At 44.4% G+C, this 25,066-nt stretch overlaps 2 protein-coding genes across 13 annotated transcripts in view; one reads left to right on the top strand and one right to left on the bottom strand.

The window, feature by feature from the left end:
* The window catches only part of LOC130384413 (rho-related BTB domain-containing protein 2-like), a 28,814-nt gene extending 10,619 nt beyond the window's left edge, over positions 1-18,195 (bottom strand). The window contains exons 1-13 of one of the 11 annotated variants that reach the window (XM_056592575.1): positions 17,976-18,195; positions 15,997-16,198; positions 15,618-15,721; positions 14,831-15,016; positions 13,086-14,026; positions 12,875-12,993; positions 10,899-11,049; positions 10,732-10,820; positions 9,856-9,961; positions 6,024-9,554; positions 4,574-4,878; positions 4,099-4,217; positions 3,103-3,776 (exon numbers count right to left, since the gene is read on the bottom strand). In XM_056592575.1, the coding sequence (XP_056448550.1) occupies positions 9,349-9,554; positions 9,856-9,961; positions 10,732-10,820; positions 10,899-11,049; positions 12,875-12,993; positions 13,086-14,026; positions 14,831-15,016; positions 15,618-15,721; positions 15,997-16,198; positions 17,976-17,983 (2,112 nt within the window). In that variant the 5' untranslated portion in view covers positions 17,984-18,195 and the 3' untranslated portion in view covers positions 3,103-3,776; positions 4,099-4,217; positions 4,574-4,878; positions 6,024-9,348. Of the gene's footprint in view, positions 1-3,102; positions 4,218-4,569; positions 4,879-6,023; positions 9,555-9,855; positions 9,962-10,731; positions 10,821-10,898; positions 11,050-12,874; positions 12,994-13,085; positions 14,027-14,830; positions 15,017-15,617; positions 16,199-17,912 lie in introns of those variants that run through there. The other 10 variants (XM_056592579.1, XM_056592576.1, XM_056592574.1 and 7 more) reach the window with 10 other exon arrangements.
* Positions 18,196-20,497: 2,302 nt separating this feature from the next.
* The window catches only part of ido1 (indoleamine 2,3-dioxygenase 1), an 8,727-nt gene continuing 4,158 nt past the window's right edge, over positions 20,498-25,066 (top strand). The window contains exons 1-3 of one of the 2 annotated variants that reach the window (XM_056592586.1): positions 20,498-20,686; positions 21,012-21,107; positions 21,455-21,574. In XM_056592586.1, the coding sequence (XP_056448561.1) occupies positions 20,594-20,686; positions 21,012-21,107; positions 21,455-21,574 (309 nt within the window). In that variant the 5' untranslated portion in view covers positions 20,498-20,593. The remainder of the gene's footprint in view (positions 20,687-21,011; positions 21,108-21,454; positions 21,575-25,066) is intronic. The other variant, XM_056592585.1, reaches the window with a different exon arrangement.

Here is a 25,066-nt window from a genome sequence, read left to right as displayed (position 1 = left end):
CTCACTCTTCCCCTCTTTCTACCTCACCCTTTCTCTCTCTCTCTCTGTCTATTTCTCTCTCTCCCTTTCCCTTTCTCTACCTCTCCTCCCCTCCCCCTTTCTCTTTCATTCTCTCCCTCACCTTTTCTCTCTTTCTGTCTCTCTTTTTCGCTCTCTCCCCCTTTCTGTCTCTCTCTCCCTCCCTCTTTCTCCCTCTCCCTTATCTCTCTCCTTCTTTCCCTCTCTCTCTCCCTTTCTCTTTCTTTCCTTATCACCCCTCTCTTTCCCTTTCTCTCTCTCTCTAACTCCCTCTTTCTCACCCTCTCTCCCTCTCTACCTCTTTCTCTCACTCTCTTTCTTACCCTCTCTCCCTCACTCGATCTCTCTCTCTCCCTTCCTCTCTCTTTACCTCTCTTTGAGAGAGCGCGCGAGAGAGAGAGAGAGACCTTTGGGATGTTCCTGCTGTCATGGCGGACGCGGAAGCCTTCCTGGGGAGGCCGGGGTCAGACCGCCAGCGTACCAGGATGCACCGGAGAGCAGGCAGTCCGAGACGGCTGCCCGTCCTGGGCACGCCGTGCTCGGAGAGGCCCTGTCACAACATCAGAGAACAGAGACAGAGAGAGAGAGAGGCTGGCAGAACATATAAATAAAAAAGGTGGGGGGGGGGGGGGGGGGGATGGTGTCGTTGCGTTTAAATCCTCTCCCAACGCCTCCACATGTTTCAGCAAAGCATAAAAATCATTCACAGGGAAAGAGAAAAAGAAGAAAACGAATGAGACAGAGAGAGAGAGAGAGAGAGAGAGAGAGAGAGAGAGAGAGAGAGAGAGAGAGAGAGAGAGAGAGAGAGTGCCATTAGCAGCAAGTTGGCGAGCTCAAGGAACTCATAGTGAACCAGTTATAATCTGAGTAATGGTTTGAATTCTTCATCCATCCACCAGATGAAGCAGGATCATTGAATCATAAATTGGGCTTTGAATTCCCTTGTGCCCCGTGTACCTGGTTCTGGTCCCCATAAAACACTGGGAAGAGAAAGGGAAGAGAAACAACATCTACATGAGGTAGAGCTGTCTTAAACCAGCCGCTAGCGAATGCATCTCAGGAGAGCTTGAGGCGCTAGGCTCAAACAAAGGGAACAGGATTCAATCAATGGAAGCACTGCAGCTCCTCGTTCACCTCTGACCTCTCAGGCGGCGAACACAAAGGGGGCTGCTTACCTTCTAATTACAAGTGGAGTTTACTCCAATCTTGGCCCATCCTCTCAACCTATAAATCCTGATATTAGCATCTTAAAAAGGTAATTAACAATTTAATTAGCAGTTCAAAAGCCAGAGAGTTGACGTCGGTAATGGAGCCACATTAGTAGTTGTGGGGGTGTGGACAGTGGGGCAGACATCTCGGGAGCAGTCACTTGGCGTGTTCTGGGGAAGTTCTGGGGAAGTATGTTGAACTTACAAAAAACATATAAATAGCATCACTTTCAATCATTTAATAAATGCTTTATTGATTTAGCTGATGATTACACTATTATTACTATATTACGTTGTTAGGGTTAGGGTTAGAATGAGATCAGAATGAGTGCAAAGCCTCACTTTCTTTTACACTTATTGATTCAAATGATAAAACACAATAGTACATTTCACATGAACAATAACTGATTTGAAGATGGTAAATATATTCTATTTCTGACCTGTTGAAGTAGTTTGACTTTCATAAAAAAAAAAACAATTAATTTAGAAACAAACAAGGATAATTTACCCTTTGTTCAAATTCCAACACAATCCAAACGCTATCACAAGAACCTATATCAACAATACCACTAGCGTTAACAAGGCATCATCCAATCAGATTACATCTCTTATACATCATAACCTTATGGTAAACCCTACTTTATCCAATCAAACCTACGATACACTTCACGTTGCCTACTTAACTTGATTGTATTTATAACATTGTATTGATTAAACTATTGTGTGAAAATGTTCTTACATTTAATTATTGAGTTAGTGGTATATTATATAATAGATTCCAACTAGACATATTTATTATTGAGTATTGATTTTTAGACTTATTGCAATACATTTTACATGCTAATCCCAGAATGGTTTCATATCAATCTTTCTGAAATTTGGCATGGAACGTTTTCACATTTGAATGCAAACGGTAGACATGCATGCTTGAACTTTTGCTTTTGTTTTGCCCACTTAAGGGGTGGGCTGCTGGACCGCTGCCCACTGCGCTGCATTACAATTAATCAGCAGGCAGCGGTCCTATCCTGGTAACGAAGTGGGAGTCACAGCGGGAGGGGAGACCACTGACCACTCGTCTGTGGCTCAGCGATCGAGAGGCAGAACGCAGCCCCTCTGTTGGCAGAACCACACAGGATCAGAGTGGCAGGCCCATAACACACACACGTACACACACGCACACGCACACGCACACACACACACACACACACACACACACACAAGACCTGTGTCTGAGTTTGCTTAAGTGTCAGCTAGGAGGGGAAGATTAGATTTCAAAGGCCAGCGGGTGAGTTTGTATTGATCTAATCCAACACGTAATCTGTTTTGTTGCGTGACACAGAATTCTGGCCGCAAAAGGAAAACCAAGACAGCATTATGGATAATACGACCATACATCAAATGGAGTTTCGGCAGGAGAAGGGCGATAGATCATCTTATGGCCAAGACTGCTTAGCTCTGTAATTCATAAACGAACTCCCTAAATCGAGGTGGCTTTCAATTTAAGTTTTCAATCTGTGGTACATGGTTTGGAGGTTCAGGTAGTTTCATTGTCTGCTAGGGTTGTGTTGCGTTGTAGAGTCCATGGCTCGCTCGCGCTCTCTCTCTCTCTCTCTCTCTCTCTCTCTCTCTCTCTCTCTCTCTCTCTCTCTCTCTCTCTCTCTCTCTCTCTCTCTCTCTCTCTCTCTCTCTCTCTCTCTCTCTCTCTCTCTCTCTCTCTCTCATTTACTTTCTACAGACAACAAACCACTCACTGATCATTTCAACTTGTATACATTTTGAACATCGTGTAATATGTACACTACGCTCCTAAACGGTTTGTCTTCCTTAAATGATGGAACATAAATAAATTAACATCAAGGTTTAAGGTCATCTCTTTTATTTTTGCATAGGCATATCCCATGTTTAATCAAAAGATAAAAAACAGACAATATTTTAATGAATCTCTTCTTCTAATTAGCATAAAAACAAATAGATTAAATGAATGTGTTTAGAATTCATGGGTTCAGCCGTGGAAGTTCACAGGGGGTAGTGGCGAACCAACGAGGAGCGTAATTACGACTTCATTTTCCTTTCTGTTGTTTTAGTTTACTATTGATTAAAAAACAAAGTATATTGTGCCGCATGGAAGTTTCCAAGGTAAAAAGGACATCGGGTCAATGGTTTACTCCACTGAGCTCACGCAGCTCCGTGTGCCGTTTGCTGCAATCTATTGTCAGATGTTGCATGATATCTAAACCCAGATTAAAAAAAAATAATTGTTCTGCAGCTGAAGAATACAACGGCCCATCAACACCGCTCTGCCCTACCCTTCAATTATATTATACAAGGATGACCCAAGTAGAGCTGTTTTTTTACAACAAAACCTGGCATTGTAGCAAATAGGAAATGCTTTAAGCATGAAGTCAACATCACAAAGGAAGAAGACGGTCATGCCGACATATTGCTCATGCGGCCCGGCCACACATAAACTAACATGCAGTACTTGCGCCACCTTGTGGTGAGAGTGGCGATGAAATTGCAGATACTGACGTATACACAATAGAACGTGAACTGTAAAGAAAATGGAAATATTGTTTGTTTTCAAAACAAATAGAACAGTTACTTTGCAGTGATTCCAGTGTTTGGTTTTGTGTTACAGCAGTGAATGCTCTCTCATTTGGACTTTATCTTGAGTGTTGCTGCTCTCTAGTGTTTGATGAGTGTGTTCCGTGTTAAAAGCGAGGTTTTCAAAAGGCCTACAGTGCTACATTTTATCGAGAAGGAAAATGTTTTATTTTATAAGCCTATTTATTCTTTGTTATGAAGCAGTCAAATCCCCCATCTGGTCATGGTTTTAAACAGAGTGACCACACAAGTGAACGAATATCATTACCTCATCCGCAACCGAGCAGCGGCCTTCGGAGCTGTCCACTCTGATGATCGTCTCCCTGAAGTCCTCAGGCGAGACACTTGCTGATGGTCATCTCTGGATAGATAACTTCAAGCCTACCACTTTAATAAAATAATACAATGTGTTGAATTAAACTTTAGGTGTCTGTTGTAAAATAAATATGTCATATACTACTACCTACTTCATGTAGGTAGCTAAAACCAATTGTTGACGACCAACTTACGATCCACTAGTCGACCCAAGGTTGATCTAAGGTTGACTAGTGGGTCATTAGTTGGTCGTCACGTCCAACTCATATATATAATCTACTAAATCAAATCAACTTTCATGTGTGTATAGGTACATAAAGGTGTCTGTGCTCTTTTAAAGGCCTTTTTGCACCATGGCACACTTTGGCACTTAGGCCAGTGAAAACAGTATTTTAAATGTGCCTTAAAAATACATTTCACTTACTTACTTAATTACTACTAGTCGACCCACGGTCAAGGAGTAGTAGTATCCCATCGTCAAACTCAAGACCTACAATCCCTGGGTCTGCAGATGATCCATCAGGTGGTGCTATCTGAGCAGATCTTTCACACTAAAGGTTGATGTATTTGTATGCTGGTTCCTCTGGTGATTTTCTGTTCATCTGGGCCGACAGCTGCAGGGCCTTACTGACAAAATAGAGATCCGATTGGCTCAAAGCTGACCCGTCTGCTGCTGCTCCCGCCTGCTGAAACCCGGAGAAGCAGACAACGGGACGAGCGGCCATTGCACCGCCTGCAGACAGATGTGGTGCACCAGACAGCATCAAGGAATCTACTACACCTGACTCTACTACATCTCTCTACTACACCTGACTCTGCTACATCTCTCTACTACACCTGACTCTGCTACATCTCTCTACTACACCTGACTCTGCTACATCTCTCTACTACACCTGACTTTACTACAGCTGACTCTACACCTCTCTGCTACACCTGACTCTACTACATCTCTCTACTACACCTGACTCTGCTACATCTCTCTACTACACCTGACTTTACTACAGCTGACTCTACACCTCTCTGCTACACCTGACTCTGCTACATCTCTCTACTACACCTGACTTTACTACAGCTGACTCTACACCTCTCTGCTACACCTGACTCTACTACATCTCTCTACTACACCTGACTCTGCTACATCTCTCTACTACACCTGACTTTACTACAGCTGACTCTACACCTCTCTGCTACACCTGACTCTACTACATCTCTCTACTACACTTGACTCTGCTACATCTCTCTACTACACCTGACTCTGCTATACCGCTCTACTACACCTGACTTTACTACAGCTGACTCTACACCTCTCTGCTACACCTGACTCTACTACACCTGACTGTATTACAGCTGACTGTACTACACCTCTCTGCTACACCTGACTTTAAGCTGACTGTACTACACCTCTCTGCTACACCTGACTTTAAGCTGACTGTACTACACCTCTCTGCTACACCTGACTGTACTACACCCGACTCTACTATGCCTGACTCTACTACACCCGACTCTACTATGCCTACCTCTTGGTGAACGGTTAGTAGTTGAGCCACATCCACAACGAAAGCCAACGTGCACTTTCACTGTGGCCTGGATTTTTACTTTTCCAGAATTTTTCCAAAATTGGAATCCACCTCCACTATTTCACGGTTATAATTATTGTGTTCATTATTATAGAATTCTTATGTTTATTTACATTATTACATTTAACAAGGAGAGAATACAAGCGGGCGGTTAGCGTGTCAGTGTTTTTCAAATTGAAACGGCTTCTACCATTTAAACATCGTTGTATAATTAATATGAACCACAAAATATATTAACTCCTAATGCGGTAAGAAATTGCACGTCTTTTGAGTAACTTTAAGGTGGAGGAAGTGCATTTACCATGGATGGGTTTTCCAGGTTTCTTCTCTCTTCCACGAGTTGTTTTCATGGAGCGTGGTCATGCGCAGTAGCGACGGGTCGCCAGGCCCACGTTACCACACGGAGCGCAAACCCAGGAGGCATGAAGAAGACATCAACACAGACATAGGAACCATGACGAAATATTTCAACGTTTGCTACTTTTTTTATTTAGTAAATATTATTTACATACTTTTCAAGAACACATGCTACGCAATTCCAGATGTACAGCAAAGTTCATAAGCGAAACAACTTTTTCAGAGCAAAGAACCTGACGACACGGGAAACGTCATACAGGCTTCCTACACTGAGCAGATGTTCAAGTGTAAAAAGAGAAGTTCAGTACAAGGCCTCTTAACTATGCGGTTGTGATTGTGCAGCATCTTAGCCTGGTGCTGCCGAAGCTACCTTTGGTTTGTGCTTTTCTGCAGCGTTGATGTTAGCACCCACATATATGGAGGACTATTATATTCCGATCTAATAGTTTTACCTGATATTCTCTACTAAGCTAATGAGCTGTGTTCCTCAAATAATCGTTTGTAATTCAATGGCGACTTTTAAATGCTCCAATGCTGTGTAAATCAGTCTAAAAATAACTTTATTTCTATGCATAGTATAAAGTGGGTATATATTTTTAACTATGCATCAGCAAGCATTGTTCTCGACGCCATTTTCGATTTGCAAATCTAATAAAACTATTTATAATGATATTATTTCCTAATCATCTTTTATTTAACATACTTACTTTATTTGTATTATTTTTGCTTTGATTAAGTCTTCGAAATTTGAGGTTATTAACCAGAATTAAACATTTATATCTGAACGAATTTCAAATAATAAGAATAAAAACAGGATCATTCAAACAAACAGCCCCTCACAAATGTACAACCATGTCAGATTCAGATTATGTACATCTACAAATACCCATGACTTCCAGTACAAGTGTCACTTACATGTTTAGCACACGAACAGGCCTCCAGACAGCATCAGTATTTACATCCAACACACACTTTACATTAAGGCATGAGGTGTCTAAACACCAAACATTCACAGAAGAAGAAAGATTAATAGGAAATTAAATCTTAAAATCTATGTGATCAATTTAAATAACGCTGCCCAGCTAATTATGGTTGCAGAACCTATCAAATAGAAGCCACTACTTAAAACGTGCCGTTTTGATAAAAATATACATGTGGTAGAAATATCCCGCATTTCAAACTGGAGATAAAAATCATTGGAGCTTAGTAGGAGAGGTGAGCAGGAGGGTCAGAGGAGACTTCACATTCTAGTAACCCTGTTAAAAAACCCTAAACAACACAGGGTGCAGTACTGCTGCTATGAACAAGGTAAATATTGTGATTGAGAGCAAAAGCACCACCATTTGTGTTAATTACCAGTGATTTTTCTTGTTGCTGTTTTGTCAAGCCTCATTCATGCGTTCTGCGGTTTTCATGTTGGTAATTATTTAGATCTTAAAAATCGCAGTTTAAAAAGGTCCGACCTTTTCTTTGCATGCCTAAGGCAAGCCTTTCACAATGGGCTGCTCAAAGAGAAGCCTGTAATCCAAGTAATTTTTTTTGTAGAAACTTTTATCCTCTATGAGTGAGACCAATATGCTAGCACCAGAATTTGGTACAATAGTTGCGATTCTTAGTCTGATTTTTAAACTTTTTTAAATATTTGGTTACTATATGTAACTGCCAGTTAGCTATTGTGCAAGTAGCACAACACCAAACTTAGTACGTTGTAAGTTTTCCCCATTAAGTAATACTGTAGTTCCTTCTATCACCATCTGCAGTAAACAATATTGACATAACTGCACATACATTAATGCAAGTTTCTTGCATGTTATCTGAACAATACTTGACAACAAGTCTAAACAATCCAATCCACACACAGCAGGAAGAGACCAGCAGCGTTAAAATACAAATACACAAAAACACAAACTCAACCAAACTTCTGAAGCCTCCGCGTTTGTCAGCAGCAGGATCGAGGCCACCAACGTGCTGCTACAAGGGGTTGCTTTAGGATCTTAGAGGATTTCAAGAACAAACAAGAGCTTAGCAGAAGGCTGATGGCTTGACCCAGGCATCTGTGTACCCTGTCAAAAACACATGCTGTAAAACAGGCAGCTTCAGCCTCCCGCTGGGCCTCCTGTAGACCAGTAGAGTCTAAAAAGCTGATCGGAGATAGAAGATAAGAGGAGCTCATGTTACTGGAGGTTTACAGCGCAGCGTAATCATAAGCATCAAATACGCTCTTATAAAGTGTGATTTGTATCACAGTTATGCATTCAATCTGAACCTCAATGAATGGCATGTAAGGTGTGTTAGCATGACAAGTCTCTAGAGAGTATAATTACATCTGTCAAGCATCAACAAAGTGAAGCAATAGCAATGAACAATCAAACACACTAAACTTAAATAACCCACGTTTGTTTACTGGAAATTTCAAGAAGATACTTATTTCTCTCCAGGATTCTCTTGCGTCTTTCAGAAGACACACAACCTGCATTCATGTAAACGAAAGCCCTTTTAGTGTAAGAAGATGCAACACACAAGGCCGCACAATAATGGAGATGGGTACTTGAGTGTATCCAGAATCACTTCAAGCTGTACACAAACATTCAAATCTGTTAACACACACACACACACACACACACACACACACACACACACACACACACACACACACACACACACACACACACACACACACACACACACACACACACACACACACACACACACACACGTCGCTCTGTATTCTCCCTCTGGGTCTGTGTGAACTGTTGTCCTCCGAGGGTCTTCCGGTCAATCAAACCCTCTAATCAGTGCTCTGTGATTCATGAGGGCCTGTATTGACTGGAGACTTTGAGCTTCTTGCTGAGGGGATCCTGCCGAAGACTGAGTTTGGTAGTTTTTTATAAATTTGGGATCTGAGATTTGGGATTTTGTGTAAAATTGCTGGTTGTTGCAGCTCTCGTAAGCAGCACTTGGTTATCGGTTATCAGTTATCAGTAATTTATGAGCGATCAATGGATGACAGTTCTGTGCCAGCAGACGTCCATTCCTTGAGACCTTACCTAGCCAAACATTCAATGAAATGCTCACCGCTCGAAGAGCAGAAGCCTATTGCACCAGCCTTCAATTTACTGTCAACGAGGCTTGGATTCAGTCCATACCCTGCTCTGTCCAGTGCTCCTCCCACAAATCATATTCCACTGTAAGGAGCATTAAGAATGAGCTTTTTTAATGGGATGCCTGGGTGTCTGTCCGCAGCAGCCAGTGGATGGTTCCTCACCCCATCAGATGACAGCAGACGACCCAGAAGGAGGAGAGTGTGAGGACGGGGAGGAGGGCAGGTTCCAGAACAGCCATTTGCGTTTGCACTGCCTCCTCTGGTACAGGTAGTCCTCCTTGTCGCGCTCCTTGCGGGCCCGTTGGTAGTGGTCGTCCTCCTTCAGGTACCACACCGGGGGCCAGCGCTGCTTCTCAAAGTAGTCCTGGTTCTCTGCAGGAGAGCACAACAGCTGGGTTTGTGGAGGACTCATAGAGACACCGAGTCTCTGACTGAGTGAGAAGCATCAACACATGAAGGAATTGCTTTTTTTCTATTTTACAAAGACAGTGGGTCAAGTTTTGTTTCTCTCTGGTTGTTTGATGTTGCCAAGTCATTGGATGTAAGTCTCCTTTCCAGACAATCTTAGTCATTCCAGCTGCCAGGGACATACAGCGTTTTTCTGTTCAGACAGATGCATCCAAATAGTCATCGGAGTTCGATTTGATTTGCTTTGCGGTTCTCTGAACTTTACCTGCAGACTTGGCTTTCATGTCTCGGGGGAATTTGCGGCACACGCTGTTGTAATTAGTGCAGATGTGGTGAAGGCACCAGCCTGTGAGCTGCTGGGCACAGTGGAACTGTAGGGAGTTCAAGCATTTGGTTATACAACATGTGGAGCTTCCTATGGAAACTATCTCCAATGAAAATGTGACACTGTGATAAAGGATTGTACTACCCAACTGTAAAATCGACTGTAAAACTGTAAACTTAATTTAAAACTAACCTACTGTAAAATCTATAGAAACTGCTTACAAAACAAAATAAAATCAAGGAAAATACTGCAATGTATGGTCACCAGCTCCAACAGACACCCATTTGAAGGTCCGGTGTGTTGCTGCAGGTGGCCACTAGTGGACACTGTGGGGTGAAGGAGTGTGGCACTTCACCTAACCAGCCGTGGATGTTGATGGCGTGTCCGAGTGAGAGGGTTAAGTTAATAAAGCCACGGTGTGTGGCGCATTTCATATAAAACACCTCATTACAACGCTACTACACAACAATGGTGCTGCAAAGTATAAAAAATGGGACGTCAGGTTGCCCTCCTCCTGGTGCTCGGAGCACAAGAAGCTAAAGCTTGAATAAAACACGTTCTCTCTCAAGCTGTTTGTCCGCTCTGGGCTACTGTAGAAACATGGCGGCCCCCCAAGAAAGAGGCCCCTCTCCTTATGTAAATACAAAGGGCTCATTCTAAGGTAACGAGAACACTATGACTGATGTTATTTTCATGGGATATTACCCAAATTAAAACATACCTCATACCATGTTCCCTTTCTGCCAAGTCCGTTCTGCTAGAGGCCACTTAATCCTACACACTGCCCTTTGAACCCTGGGTTCAGAGTGCGGTTACCTGCGCCATGTCCAGGTACACCAGGACATCCCCGTCGGTGTCAGCGCCCATAAGGGCCGTCTCCATCAACATTGTAACCGTGTACAGTTCTGAAAAACAAATGCAATCACAGGTCAATAAAACCGTCCAAATAAAAAAACGCACAGGCTTTGTGTGACAGGTCTCACCTGTTAGAGCAACAAGGTGCGGGAGGCAGAGCCGGTTGGCCAGAACGATCAGCTCCATGGCGTCGAGGTCCGCCCGGGAGCAGAAGCGGCCCGTGTAGAGGTACTCCAGCACCGCCCGCATGCAGGTGCGCGTCGTGTTGGGGAACAGCACCTGGGGGACACAACGAGATCTTTAGGAGCTTTGACAACAGAGGGGATAGGCGCACGGTTATTTGTGATACAACATACCGTAGTTAACACAGGCCGCCGTCTGTCTCTACTAAAAAAGTAGTGTATTGTCAAAAGAGCAGCAAATAACATTTGTGGAATAGGACACAAGGCCTCTGCCACCGCAGTCATTAGCATGGGTAGCAATGTGTCTAACCATTTGTGCAGCTCATTTATTCAAACTTGCCTTGTCAGCTGGTCGGGCTAGTGTGCGTGCTTGGGTGCGTGGGTTGAGGCGTGTGTGCGTGTGTGGCTTTGCAGCAGAGCATCACCCACATATTCTCACAGCACACACTCCACACACTCACATATTCCCCCAGCACACACAAGCCCTAATCAACGGCCACGACGGCCCAACTGCGCTCATCCAATCACAGCCACGGCCTTCCTAATTGGGGAGGGGCAGCTGGGCTAGGGCTGTCAGGGTTGGCCGAGAAGGAAATACCGGAGGGAGCGTAGCTCACAGCACCAAATCAAAACGAATCACCTGTCTTCTCTTAAAGATTAAAGATATGGCCATAGCTGGACTCAAGAGGCGGAGAGTCGGAGTGAGACTAAGAGGCCGGAGCACGACGGTGACGGTGCAAGGAGTACTGCCCGCAGCATTCTTTAGAGTCGACTAACATACCTTTCTCTGTTCAAAATAAAGTGCTGTGGGCGGCAAACTAAAATAACCTGCGTCAGGCTCCTGGTTTCTTCCAGTGAAAGGATGTCCAGCAAAAGTTACAATAGCAGCGGCACACGGATTGTTCCAAGGCAACTGAATCACGGCGGTCAAGGTGAGCCTGTCTGTCAAATATGAATGATGAAACTGTCACAATTTAATATTTTATTCAGCTAAATAAAGGTATTAAAAAGAGAGAGAAAGCCAGATAGGGTGAGAACAAGATCAAGAGAGAGAAGAAGGGGGAAAGAGAGCAAGAGATTGCGTGTTGTGTATTTGTTTATATGTAATGACCTCCCTGATGCCAACCAGTCCAAACTAAAAACCCTGTGCATTGAATAATTATAGTTTGTGTTGCTCCACAGCTTGTCTGGCTGAGCGGAAATGGACAGCGTCTATAGCGCTAGCGTCGGATTCCACCGCTACTCCTCCCCTTCCTGTTGCTGGTTATCCCGTATTGTGCTCCCCCTCAAACTCAGAAACTAGGCAGTATGGCGAGTTTTCAAGAGGACTTTGACGGCGCTGTAAAGCTGGCATGTTTGGCTCTTTCCGTCGAAAATTGCAAAGAACTTTGAAAGATTTGCTTACAGCATTTGCTGAGGAAGAAAGATGTTCTTGCCTGTTTTCCCACAGGCTATGGCAAAAGTTTTATATATCAAGCGTGGCCTATTGTGTGCAGCGAGCAAGCGGGGGTAATGTTCAATTCGACCTCGGAGACTTGTAAACACAGTATTGTGTTGGTAGTTTGCCCATTGGTCGCAATTATGGAAGATCAGGTGGGAACCCTGCAGTCCAAGGGTATATTTTATAGGTCCCGTGAGCTCCTCAAGGGCCAAAGTGTATGGTGTCTTGACATCATTGTGAGAAAGAAACAAACGATGTTTGTTCTTTTTAACTATAAAAGGATCTTCACATAGGCGACATACATCTTTAATCATTTTTTGCGGCGTTTGCGGTTGGGATTGAGCCATCTCTCATAAAAACAGAAATAAAAACAGCCCAGTTTCCCCCCGGATAGATGGCTCAAAATAGCCTGGTTCCAGACCATTCTACTTGCTGTAGTTTTGTTCTGGCTTTGCGAGACTACTCCACAGCTGATACTAACCTCTTTAGTGCAGCTCTCCACAAAAGGCCCTCCAAACATCGCTGCCATCCAATCACAGCTAGAGATGAGCAAGGGCTTATGGGCTGAGATTGTGCCATCATCTAGCTTGAACACCACATCTGAAACATGGAGACAATGCACGTGAACACCAGATATTTGTTTTGTTTCTTTTGCTCTGAAAGAAGAGTTAGAGAGTTTGACGACATCTCACCCGAGAAGGTGCCCTTGGCCAAACACTCTTTGACCCGGTTGGTGCGCCGCACGTGGAAGGCTTTGGTGATCTCCTGGTTCATGAACGCCTCGTTGTTGAGGATGTTGGCCACCATCATGCGCAGGTCGAACACTTCCAGCATCTCGGCGATGTGCGCGATGTGCATGAGCTCCTTCTCGTGCTCGTCCAGCTGGCCAGTGTACAGGTAGCGCAGCACCGCCCGGAAGGGCCCCAGCAGCATGGACCCGTCCATGTGCACCACCGTCATGGGCCGGGGGGCGTAGGTGCCCGGGTCCTCCACCAGCTCCTGCTGGATGCTGACGAAGGCCCTGCTCCAGGAGGAGAGCAGCTGGCCCTGCCGCGCCCCCTGGGACTCCCTCAGCGTGCCGTCGCTGGTGCAGGCCCGCAGGTTGGCGCGGTCGCCCGTGTCGCTGCTCTCGCACACGTCAAAGCTGGCGGCCCTCATCAGCAGCTCCCGGCCGGAGAGAGGGCCCCGCCCGGGCCACTCGGCCTCCTCAGGCGCCCCGTCCATGATGAAGAGGTCGTAGAACTTGGAGGAGGACGTGGCCAGGTATATCTTGTGCGCGAAGATCTTCTGGCGCTCCTGCAGGACCAGGATGACGTCGGCGCAGTGGGGGTCTTCCAGCAGGCGGGCCGGGTGCTCCTCGGTGGAGCTGGGCGGAGGCGGGACGGTGATGATGGGCGGGGGCGGTTTGGGCGGCAAGAAGGGCGCCTGCAGCAGGGGCCGCTGGACGTTCCTCAGGTGGGACTTCCAGAACTGCAGGTGCCGACGTGAGATCAGCGCAGCCCGGATGGCGTTGTCAAAGACGTCCTTGATGCCGAACTGAGCAACCACGCTGGTCTCGTAGTACGGCACCCCCAGCTCCTTGGCCACCTCCCGGCCTCGCTCAGGGGCCAGGATCTCGTTGGATTTAATGGGTCTAGAGAACGGACAAAATATATTCTGTTTTTGAGGAACCTGACACTGCATGCTGGGTTGGTAAAGAGTGGGTTAAGCTAGCAATTAGTAGTGCTTGCACTTATTTATATGACCATCCTTACAGTACCGACAGCGATATATTCTCTTTCTTCTGACAAATTTACTTAAAAGGCACCCAGTGCAACTTTCGAGGCTTAAAAATAAACATTCAATTTCTAGTCTTTTTTACACGTAGTAAGTTTCAATAACTCCATACCATTACATACCGACATTTAAGCAGCAAAGATGAGACGTCGTTGTGTGGTGAGAACTGATACAAAATCGATAACAACAACAATGCCGCCATTTTCTTTATTTTTTGTAACCTACAATAAATAAAGCAGGCTTCCAGTCAATGGAAAAATGGCTTCTCCCCACCGGCGATTGTTGTTGTTTACGATTTTCTATCAGTTCTCACCACACAACGACGTCTCATCTTTGCTCCTTGAATGTCGATATGTAATGGTATGGAGTTATTGAAACTTACGTGTAAAAAAGACTAGAAATTGAATGTTTATTTTTCATTGAATGTTTACATAAAGTTGCACTGGGTGCCTTTAATGTAAGTCGCTTTGGGTAAAAGTGTCTGCTAAATGGCCTTAATGTAAATTACCCAAAGCAACCCTTTTTTAAGTTGCTTTGGGTAAAAGCGTCGGCTTTATTGTAAAAGAGAGAAAACCAAACGGAATGTGTTCCGATGATGTGTGCACGGTGACCTCACTGCGCATTCCCAGAGGAATCCCACTCAGGGATCAGTTCTGTGTACCTGGCCAGGGGCCGACGGGCCCTGTTCACAGCCTCCAGGTCAGCGTAGCGCAGGTCCAGCTGACAGCCCACCAGGATGACCGGAGCGCGGGGGCAGAAGTGCTTGATCTCAGGGTACCACATGGTCTTCACGTGGTACAGCGAGTTGGGGTTTGCGATGGAGAAACAGAGCACCACCACATCCGACCTGATGGGGGTAGGAGAGGGAGAGGGGGGAGAGAGGGAGAGGCAGAGAGAGTGGAAAAGGATTCAATAACAAAATCACCCATTCACCGAAGGAGTCACCCGATCATAGCACAGCGCCATCATGAGCGACGAGGCAGACAGCCCATGTGATGCCCTGGGTTAGGTTCGGGCCTCTGTACCTTTAAGGGTACCGATCGACTTACGTCTGCATCACAGCACCTTTTCAAGTTAAGTCTAACTACTGAGTACCTATTCAAGTTCAATCTATGTACAGAGTACCTATTCAAGTTCAATCTATGTACAGAGTACCTATTCAAGTTCAATCTATGTACAGAGTACCTATTCAAGTGCAATCTATGTACAGAGTACCTATTCAAGTTCAATCTATGTACAGAGTACCTATTCAAGTGCAATATATGTACAAAGTGCCTATTCAAGTTCAATCTATGTACAGAGTACCTATTCAAGTGCAATATATGTACAAAGTGCCTATTCAAGTTCAATCTATCTACAGAGTACCTATTCAAGTTCGAGTTGATTTTGTGTGGTGAAAAACTGAATATATAGTAGCTTGAACGGCACCAGCCCTAGCCGTGTCTGACCTGCCGTAAGCAAAGCGCCGGTCCTTGTGGTGGTCCCCAAACGTGTCCCAGAGGCGAAGGGACACGCTGACGTCGTCGACCACATCCCTGGAGCGCTCCAGTACCTCACAGGGATCACACGGAGGAACTCAACAGCTGGCCACCGCCTCAGAGGGCTGGCGTGAATCATGCGTTCACAAGTCGACTTACAATGACACACAATGAGTCACATGTTTAATCGGAGGAAATGAGGTGGCTGGGTCACCGACGCACTGTCCTGTCAGGCACTAGGTCTCGCAGCTGCCCAGGTTTGACCTGCCAGACCTGTGGTAGCCTACATGTCACAGAAGCTCTTAAAAGATATCAGACAGAAGATGGAGGGATGGGTCAGGCTACTCACCTCCTGGCACACCCGGTACTGGTCGATGGCCCAGACCGTGGGCACGTGGGTGGCCAGCAGCTGGTACTGTGTTAGGGTGGCGTTGCAGGCGCGGGCGCAGATGAGACGGGTCTTCCCCACCGCGTTGTCCCCGACGACCACACATTTGATGGTCTCGACGTTGGGCCTCTCATAGTCCATATCAGAATCGGTCGGGTGAGGTCTGTCCCGAAGACAGAGAGCCCGAGATTATGTTTAAAGCTCACCTAGATTCTGCTTAGCCTTATTCTATGTTATAAGTCCTTGCACCTAAAAATAGTGCTTAGCATTGTGAAGCTTCTTATCCTAGATATCTTTGTTGTAAACGGGGAAAGGGTTAACCTAGAAATTGTTAGTGTTGCCGCTTGGTTCTATGAAGATCCTTACTCTACCGACAGCGTTATATTGTTTCTCTTTCGCTTTGGATAAAAGCATCTGCTAAACGCCCTGAATGTAAATGTAAATGTAAGTTTAGAGAAGCAACGGTCCGGAAAAGGTGCTACATCAGCATGATGTGGTCCTTTAAGGACACAGCTTCACCTTCTAACTGAGCAGCAGGATGAAAATCAATATGGCGGCTGTCATGTCCCTGTTCCTCATTACATCTGCAGAGATATTAATGGCTTGTTATGGGAGCTATACTGCCCATGGCCCCATTCAGAGGATCCAATCCCTGGTCTTCAATAAAGAAGTCCACAAGCCCCTTATCAGAATAAGAAATAGAAAATAAATAGCATATATGTTCTCATTTTAATGGTAATATTCAGCTTGAATAAAATATGTGCATATTGCGGACAATATGCACATACATAGATACACATTACTGAATGTACTGTCTCAATGTAATCTAGGTTATTGTTATTGGGCTACACATGATGTGCACAACATCGGGGGCTTGAGAATATAAACAAACTCCTTTTGAAGCCATGTGACTATTGTGTGCAATATTAAAGTTATCCTCAAAAAATGTACACGTTGCAGCCATTTTTATAATCTGGGTCATCTTTACTGTGTCATCAATATCATATACTGTGCATCTAGGCAGCCTTAGCTAACAGCATCATTAAATTACTGAAATAAATACAGCAATGGAATTGTGAGCGCCATCAAAGCCAAAGGAAATGGAGTCTGGTACTTATTTTGGTCCAGACTGGTTTCCAAGGGAACTGCAGCCTCGATCTATACGTGACATGAAATCCCAGGCAGTCCTGCGTGACATTCTTCGCTCTTCACAACGCATGCATCATCCTACATATTTTTTTATTGTTAACAGCTTTGGCTGACACTGTGTGTATGGATAAGGCCAATGCTATGCTTTTAAGATGCATATTACCTGATCCATCTTTCTGACTATTGCAGAGAGTTAAGTCGTAAAGGTACGTGTTCACGCAACAACACTGCTTCTCACGGCACTATCAGCAATTCACTCAATCAGTGAATCGATGTAATAAGTCTATTTAATAGTTCAATATGAGAAAGATGAAAATGCACAATCAAATAAACTAAAGTGGGTCTTTCATGTTGGTGATAGACACACAGTTGTGTTAACCCTTATTCGGAAAGCCATTCACAAAATGTGCCCGACAGCTTTCAGCAGCAATTCATAAAGTGCAGTTTACAGACCGGCTGGATCTCAGATTCACGGCAACAGTGCATGCATCTCCTGAACCGTTTGGCCGAACCGAGCTGAGGTTTGGTTTAAGGCGCTGCCATATGTTCGAGACCCCTTCACTACCGCTGAACACATGAACCCGTCTGCACAGCTGCAGAGTTAACTGGCCTACAAAACGAACACAGAATGATGAATAAGAAGAAATCGACTGTTCACGACTACACGTTATGTAACGTTCAGCCAGGGGCTGCCCAATGGGTCTCAATCTTCACGGAGATTTCCTTACTCCTCTCAGACGAGTTCAGGTTCCCAGGAATCCACTGGTTGTGAGGGAAGGAGACGCTCTTACCGCAGCATGAGGAAGTGGTGCAGCGGACGAGAGGACGGACTGGAGGCTGGACGGGAGGAGAGGGGCTCCACGAGGGGCGGCAGGCACCTGGCGGCTGCTCCGGCTGAACTTCATCTTCGACGACTGTCAGGAGGCGCTGGAACCGGCGAACCACCGCAATGTTTCCAGTCGGCAGAAATACGAAGACCTACCAGAAAAAGCAACGGAGGCGAGCAGAGGCCTCTCTATCCTCAGAGCTGCAGAGCTGCAGCTGTGAGCGCGGCGCGCGGCCCCGCGGACCTCCTCCGGTCACCTGGCCCACGTGGCTCAAAGCGGGCACGCGCGCCAAAAGAACCCCACTGTTCACATCCCATGACCCTATTACACAGCTTAATGACCATATAATGTGCCAGCCAAAACAAGGCGAACTCAAACATGGTTATCTTTGCGCTATTAAATGATACAATTCATTATGTGCCGCTTTTGTTTTTATAATAACACTTTCATTATTATTATAGGTGTATTAATGTGACCATAGGCCGTATGATACAATGTACAGAGAACGGCAGACTACTGTCATCATTAGAGTTGTTAAGAACAAAGCTCACCTTTCCATAATATGGTAATAATTCCCTCTTGTCAGTCTCCATCCATTCCTCTTAGTCCCTTTCATGTAGTGCAGATTCAATTCTAGTATCTCAACATGATCGCATTATTTTATCCATCAAAGCACCCTCGTCAGAATAATTTAATAAAACATCTGCAATAGTAGTAGTATATGGTCTATAATATATATAGCATCAGTGTGTGTGTTTGTCTGTCTTTAAAATATGTTACCACCGGGGTCAGTGGTGATCAGAAAGAATAAACACCCAGTTAAATAGCTAATTGTTTAGCCTTAAACAAACAGTGTATGGTAACTTAATCCCATAAATACTGAGGGAGCAGCATAAACAGGAAGTATTGCTTTAACCTTCAGCTGCTCAGATAGAGTGCCCCCATTGGTACATTTCTTATTCAATTTGCTTATTTGATCGTTGTTCTTTCAACACACAAAGTTAAGTAAATTATTTAAATATATTTACATAGTACGACTCGGACAAGGGTCACTACAGGGCTTCACAAGCACAGAAGAAATCCAATAAAATACAGAAATATTCTCTTCACAAACAGGGCAATGAGACATAGTACAGTACAACCAGCACAGTGCAGGCAGAAAGCCTGCCTGGAATGATGATTCAGGCGGTTATTTTAAAAGTGTGCACGAGTTCACATTACTTATAAGAGTGTGTTGACAGTAGGGGGGGGGGAGAGGGAGTGAGGGAGAGAAAGGGAGAGGGAAAGAGGGAGTGTGTTCACAGTAGAGGGAGAGGAAGAGGGAGTGCGAGAGAGAAAGGGAGAGGGAAAGAGGGAGTGTGTTCACAGTAGAGGGAGAGGAAGAGGGAGTGAGGGAGAGGAAAGGGAGAGGGAGAGAGGGAGAGGTAGGGGGAGAGGGAGTGTGTTGACAGTAGAGGGCAAGAGGGAGAGAGGGAGAGAGGGAGAGAGAGAGGGAGACGGAGGGGGAGAGGGTTCACAGAGTGGGAGCCACTGCTCCACAAGCAAGATAACCACTAGTGTGTGTGGGTGTGGGTGTGTGTGTGTGTGGGGGGGGGGGGGGAAGTGGGGTTCTGTTATTAGGTGTTGAATGGTCCTCAGAGACCAATGGGTCTCTGAGGTGTATTGTTGTATGGGGTTATGGGTGTATGGATGTATTTTTGTATGGGTATATGGATGCACAAAATGTAAAAGGGGGCTTGACTTTGCAGGAGTGAGTGAGGACCAAGATTTTAAACTCAACTCCAGAATGCATTGGCAAGGGGAAATATGTGCTCTTCTGCAAGTCCATGACAGAAGTTTTGAGGCAGCATTTTGAATTGTTTGTAAAAGGCCCAGCGATTTTGAGGCGTGGAAAAAAGGGCATCACAGTAATTGAAACGCTATGAAAAAAAAGCGTGAGTAAGCATTTCAATTTAGTTTTTGTCTCAATAGACCTGAGCCTGAAGTTGTTCTAAGATGTAAATAACAGGAGCAGCTCAACAACCGGACATGATGGTCAAACACACACATCAAAATGAGATGTAGTAATATAAGTAAAGTAACTCAGGTTTGTTTGAGCAGGAGGAAAATAATTGGAATCAATACACTGGGTAATCCTAGTTTATTCTCGCATTGTGGGGGGCATGACCAGATCTTTTGTCTTATCTGAATTTAAGTTAAGAAAATGGCCATCAATCCACGCCTATCAAATAGTTCAGGGTTTCTCCAAAAAACAAAAATCCATTACCTTCATTGATTCTATTATTTGAGAAAGATAACATTGTCTTGTGGTTTACCTTTAACGCTTGGTCAGGTGGATTCAAATTTCTTTGTCACAAGAGTAGAAACTATTTAGAAGAAGAGCACCAGGGATAGTCCTACCAGGGAAGCAACTGTTGTAGTAATTTCAACTCCAAAGGTTGATTATTGACACAAGTATCCTAAATCTGATAACTTGTGTGTTGAGTTAGGACCTCCGTCCAGGGTCCAGTCAGATGTGCTCTGAGCTCCGAGACTGAGGACTTTCACAATGTGGTGGTAACACTGTGAGCTGGAAAGGCGTCATGGCGTCGTGTTCCACAGAACCCAAAGTGCCCTTCTCCCTGGAGCCCTACCACGTCTCCACCGAGCTGGGCTTTGTCCTCCCAGCACCACTGGTAGGTAGACGTCCTCAGACCTAGGGTTTGTTTTTCTGTTTGACTCATGAGCTGTGTATTATCTCTCTGTTAAAGTGAACGAGTAATGACGAAACTTCTCTTGAATTAAAGTCCAAACAAACTCTCCATCAACACATCCAGACCAGAGAGGAACTGTCCTTATTAAATATATAATATTTCGCAAAAACAGTTAGATTTACATAAGTCTGCATACATAGATAGATCTATATACATACTCGTAAGTTGAATATGTGCATATGCTAAGCTATGAATGCTATTTACATCGTTTACTTTTGCATACATATTGCATATTCACATCTAAAAGCAAGAGCTGCCAGGGTATTACCGACCATGGATGGAAATCGCCTTCCAAGTCTCAGATCTGGTACAGTCCCACACGCTGCGTTCACGCATTGACAAGGTCAGTCATAACAAACTGCATCTATAGTATTAAACTGTATCTGTAGTATGAAACTGTATTTGCAGTGTTAAACAGTATCTGTCTTATTAAACAGTATCTATAGTATTCAACGGTATCTGTCTTATTAAATTATATCTGTTGTGATAAACTGTATCTCTAGCATTTAACAGCATCTATATTGTTAAACAGTATCTGTAGTAATAAACTGTAACTGTTGTGTTAAACTGTATCTGTAGTATTCTTTATCTGTAGTGTTTAACTGTATCTGTAGCGTTACACTGTATCTATAGTATTAAACTGTATCTTTCGTATTAAACTGTATCTGTAGTGATGAACTGTACCCCCAGATGCCCCTGCTCAGCACTGAGTACCTGCAGAGCCACCGGGAGCTGCGCCTGGCTCACCTAGCGCTCAGTGCTATGACCATGGGCTACGTGTGGCAGGAGGGGGAGGAGGGCACCATTCAGGTAACTGTGTGTGTCTTTTTGAACGGGTGATTACTTTCTGTTGATGTACGTGTGCGTGTGTGTGTGTGTGTGTGTGTGTGTGTGTGTGTGTGTGTGTGTGTGTGTGTGTGTGTGTGTGTGTGTGTGTGTGTGTGTGTGTGTGTGTGTGTGCGTGTGTGTGTGCATGTGTGTGTGCGTGTGTGTGTGTGTGTGTGTGTGTGTGTGTGTGTGTGTGTGTGTGTGTGTGTGTGTGTGTGTGTGTGTGTGTGTGTGTGTGTGTGTGTGTGTATGTGTGTGTGCCTGTGGCAGTCTGTAATGTAGCGGTTGAAAAGTTGTACTTTGCGGTTTGTTTTTGTTATTGTTGTTATTGGCTCTCAACATGACAACCTAACAAGCTTCAACGGATCCAAACTTATGGAAATGGGAGAAGAGAACTCCCTCTTTATCCTAAACACAATGTTCGTAACAGGATCAGATGAGCACAGATGGTCCTTTCATTCAAATCTTGGCTATAAACGAAGACTGGATTATATAATGGCTGAATGGTTTGTCAAACACGCAAATACAAACTGCAGATCATACCCCATGCAAAGCCATCCATTTGAGTCAGACCACCGCATCGTAGTGATGGATACTCTGTTCCCTACAAGAAAAACAATAAAGAAGACCTTCCATAAAACACGGCGGGATAAAAAACACCCTGATCTTCGTCGTTTGAGAGATGACCAATCCATACAAGGCTCATACAGTGGCACACTTGACTCCCTGTGGCTGCCTATGCAAGAACTACAGATGTCTGACGAAGCGGAAGAACTGCTAACGAATGTTATACATCAGGCATCCACAGGGACCATTCCACCGAGAACAAGAAATTAATTGAAAAAGCCATGGTCTGATGAGGGATATCAGTATCTGTTAAATCAATACCACAAAGAGAACAATCCAGTTAAGAAGAAAGCACTATCCTACGATGTTAGGAAAGCTCGCTCAAAGTAAAAAAAACAACCTATTTTACATCTAAGGCAAATCACCTAAATTATGCCAGTGAACAGCGCGACACTGAGGAGGAGTTCAGATTGATGCAAAAGATATACATCATTATCATGAGTGCAAAGGCCAATGCAACAGACAAAAAAGCTGAAAGAACACTTTTCTGAGCATTCTGGAGCTCAGCCCTATTACCCACAGCCAGAACCAGAACATCCTGAAAACTACCCTCATCTGTTACCCCCTGTTGACCGACCAGTCATTGACACCAACCCAACAGAACGTGCAGAGAAAAGGCTAATATAGCAAGTTTAAAGAATGGCAGGTGCCAAGGGACTGACAATATACACTCTGAACAATTGAAATATTCAACATCAGAAATCCTGCTGAAATACAAAATACTTCTAATGCAAATGATATGGTCATGCCTGGTGGTGCCAGCAAACAGTCTGACAGCATCCATTACTTGTTTACATAAGAGAGGTCTACGGTCATTATCTGAGAACTACAGAGGACTAAGCATAAGTGCAACTGTGTTTAAAGTGATGCCTGGTATCGTGATCAATAGGCTTAGGAGACGTATGAAAAAATCCTGTTATCAACGCAATTTGGATTTCGGTCAAACAAGTCAACCTCTGGTGCCATATTTATCCTATGTCATGTCCTTGAACCCTCAAAGAAATCAAATACACCAGTCTTTGTAGCGTTCATTGACCTCAAGGCTGCATTCGACTTGATCCCAAGGGATGCCTTATTCCGCTGTCTTGAAATCCGCCTAAAGTGTCCTAAACTATAGCCATACTCCGAGCCCTCTACACAGGCACCAAGGCCTGTATCAAAGGTACGACAGACTTCTTTGAGACATTGGTTGAATGTGGTCAAGAGGCCCTTGAATCGCCACCACTATTTAACATCTACATGGACTTTGTGGTTAGAGTGGCATGAAATTAAATACAAACAACAATCCCGGAAGCCGGCTTTCGAATAGAGTATAACATCCCTAACGAGGTCTCACCGAGAGAGCTACGCCAAAAAACACCAGCCCATGGTAGTGATAACATCACAGAGTTACTCTATGCCGATGACCAGGTTGTATTTGCCAAATCGTCTGACGAGCTGCAGCAGATACTCAACATCTAGGATAAAACACTCAAGTGATTTGGGATACTTATGTCCTATGACAAGACGGAGACAATGGTGTTCAATACTGACACAGCATTGATGGTGCAGGAAAGCATAGTTTCCCTCGGTAAAGAGAAGATCAAGAATGTCAGGAAAGAATTAGCTCTGCTTTCCAAAAATGACCACTAGACACTCAGGTAAAATTTCTAACAGCATGTGTAAGATCAAGCCTCTTATACAGCGTACAAGCTTGGAGTCTATCCGAGGGTGAACAGAAAAAAGTTGAAGTAATCTGGCATGGTTTTCTCAGGAAGATGGTGCGAGGGGGATTTGAAAGAAAGAATGCACCTAACAGAATGTCATCATCAAATACAAGTACCCATAGTCCCGAGGAAACGACCCTGGCCTGGAGTTAAAGCTGTCAAACGAGAGACTATGTAACATCACTAAGAGCCGTCCAATACGTGACTTTTTTTTACATACAACAACTCAAATACATGGGACACATCTGTCATCTAGGTAACTCAGAGTTACAAAATCAGATTATATTCGATCGCATAATACCCAAAACTATCTGGAACAAACTAGAAAGGATATTTTGTATGGACATATTGCAAAAAATAAGAACTTTAATGAAGAGGAATTAACTAATGCAATGCTGGACCATATGGTCACACGAGCACCCAAAGGCCACTAGTGTACCAAGAGGGAAAAAGTGATGATGATGATGATGATGATGATGATGATGATGATGATGATGTGTGTGTGTGTGTGTGTGTGTGTGTGTGTGTGTGTGTGTGTGTGTGTGTGTGTGTGTGTGTGTGTGTGTGTGTGTGTGTGTGTGTGTGTGTGTGTGTGTGTGTGTGTGTGTGTGTGTGTGTGTGTGTGCATGTGTTTCTTTTTCCATTTTGTATTGCATTACTTATGATGAGTATTTAATTTGTTTGCATCTTTTGATATTTACGTCCTTAACAATCGCTTGTATTTATGTGGACATTACTACAATAATTCAAATGTTTGTGTTCCTGATTTTGTGTGTGTGTGTGTGTGTGTGTGTGTGTGTGTGTGTGTGTGTGTGTGTGTGTGTGTGTGTGTGTGTGTGTGTGTGTGTGTGTGTGTGTGTGTGTGTGTGTGTGTGTGTGTGTGTGTGTGTGTGTGTGTGTGTGCCTGGGTGTGATGTGTCAACGTTTATTGGACAGGTTCTTTGGATATCATTTACAAACTCATAAAATATACTCCCATACATTTGCAACACACATTGCAACGATTTTCTTTGGCAAAATCCATCCAGAATATGCTGCAGATCATCTTTAAGAGGACAATTTTTTAATGTTGATTGGCCGACATCGGCTCGTTGTAATATTATAGGAGCCAAACCCCTCCCTCCTTCAGCCCCTCCAAGCT

Source organism: Gadus chalcogrammus, chromosome 6 (genome assembly GCF_026213295.1).
Source record: "Gadus chalcogrammus isolate NIFS_2021 chromosome 6, NIFS_Gcha_1.0, whole genome shotgun sequence".
NCBI lineage: Eukaryota > Metazoa > Chordata > Actinopteri > Gadiformes > Gadidae > Gadus > Gadus chalcogrammus.
Note: the sequence above shows the minus strand (reverse complement) of the source record. Positions and strands in the feature narration are given on the sequence as shown.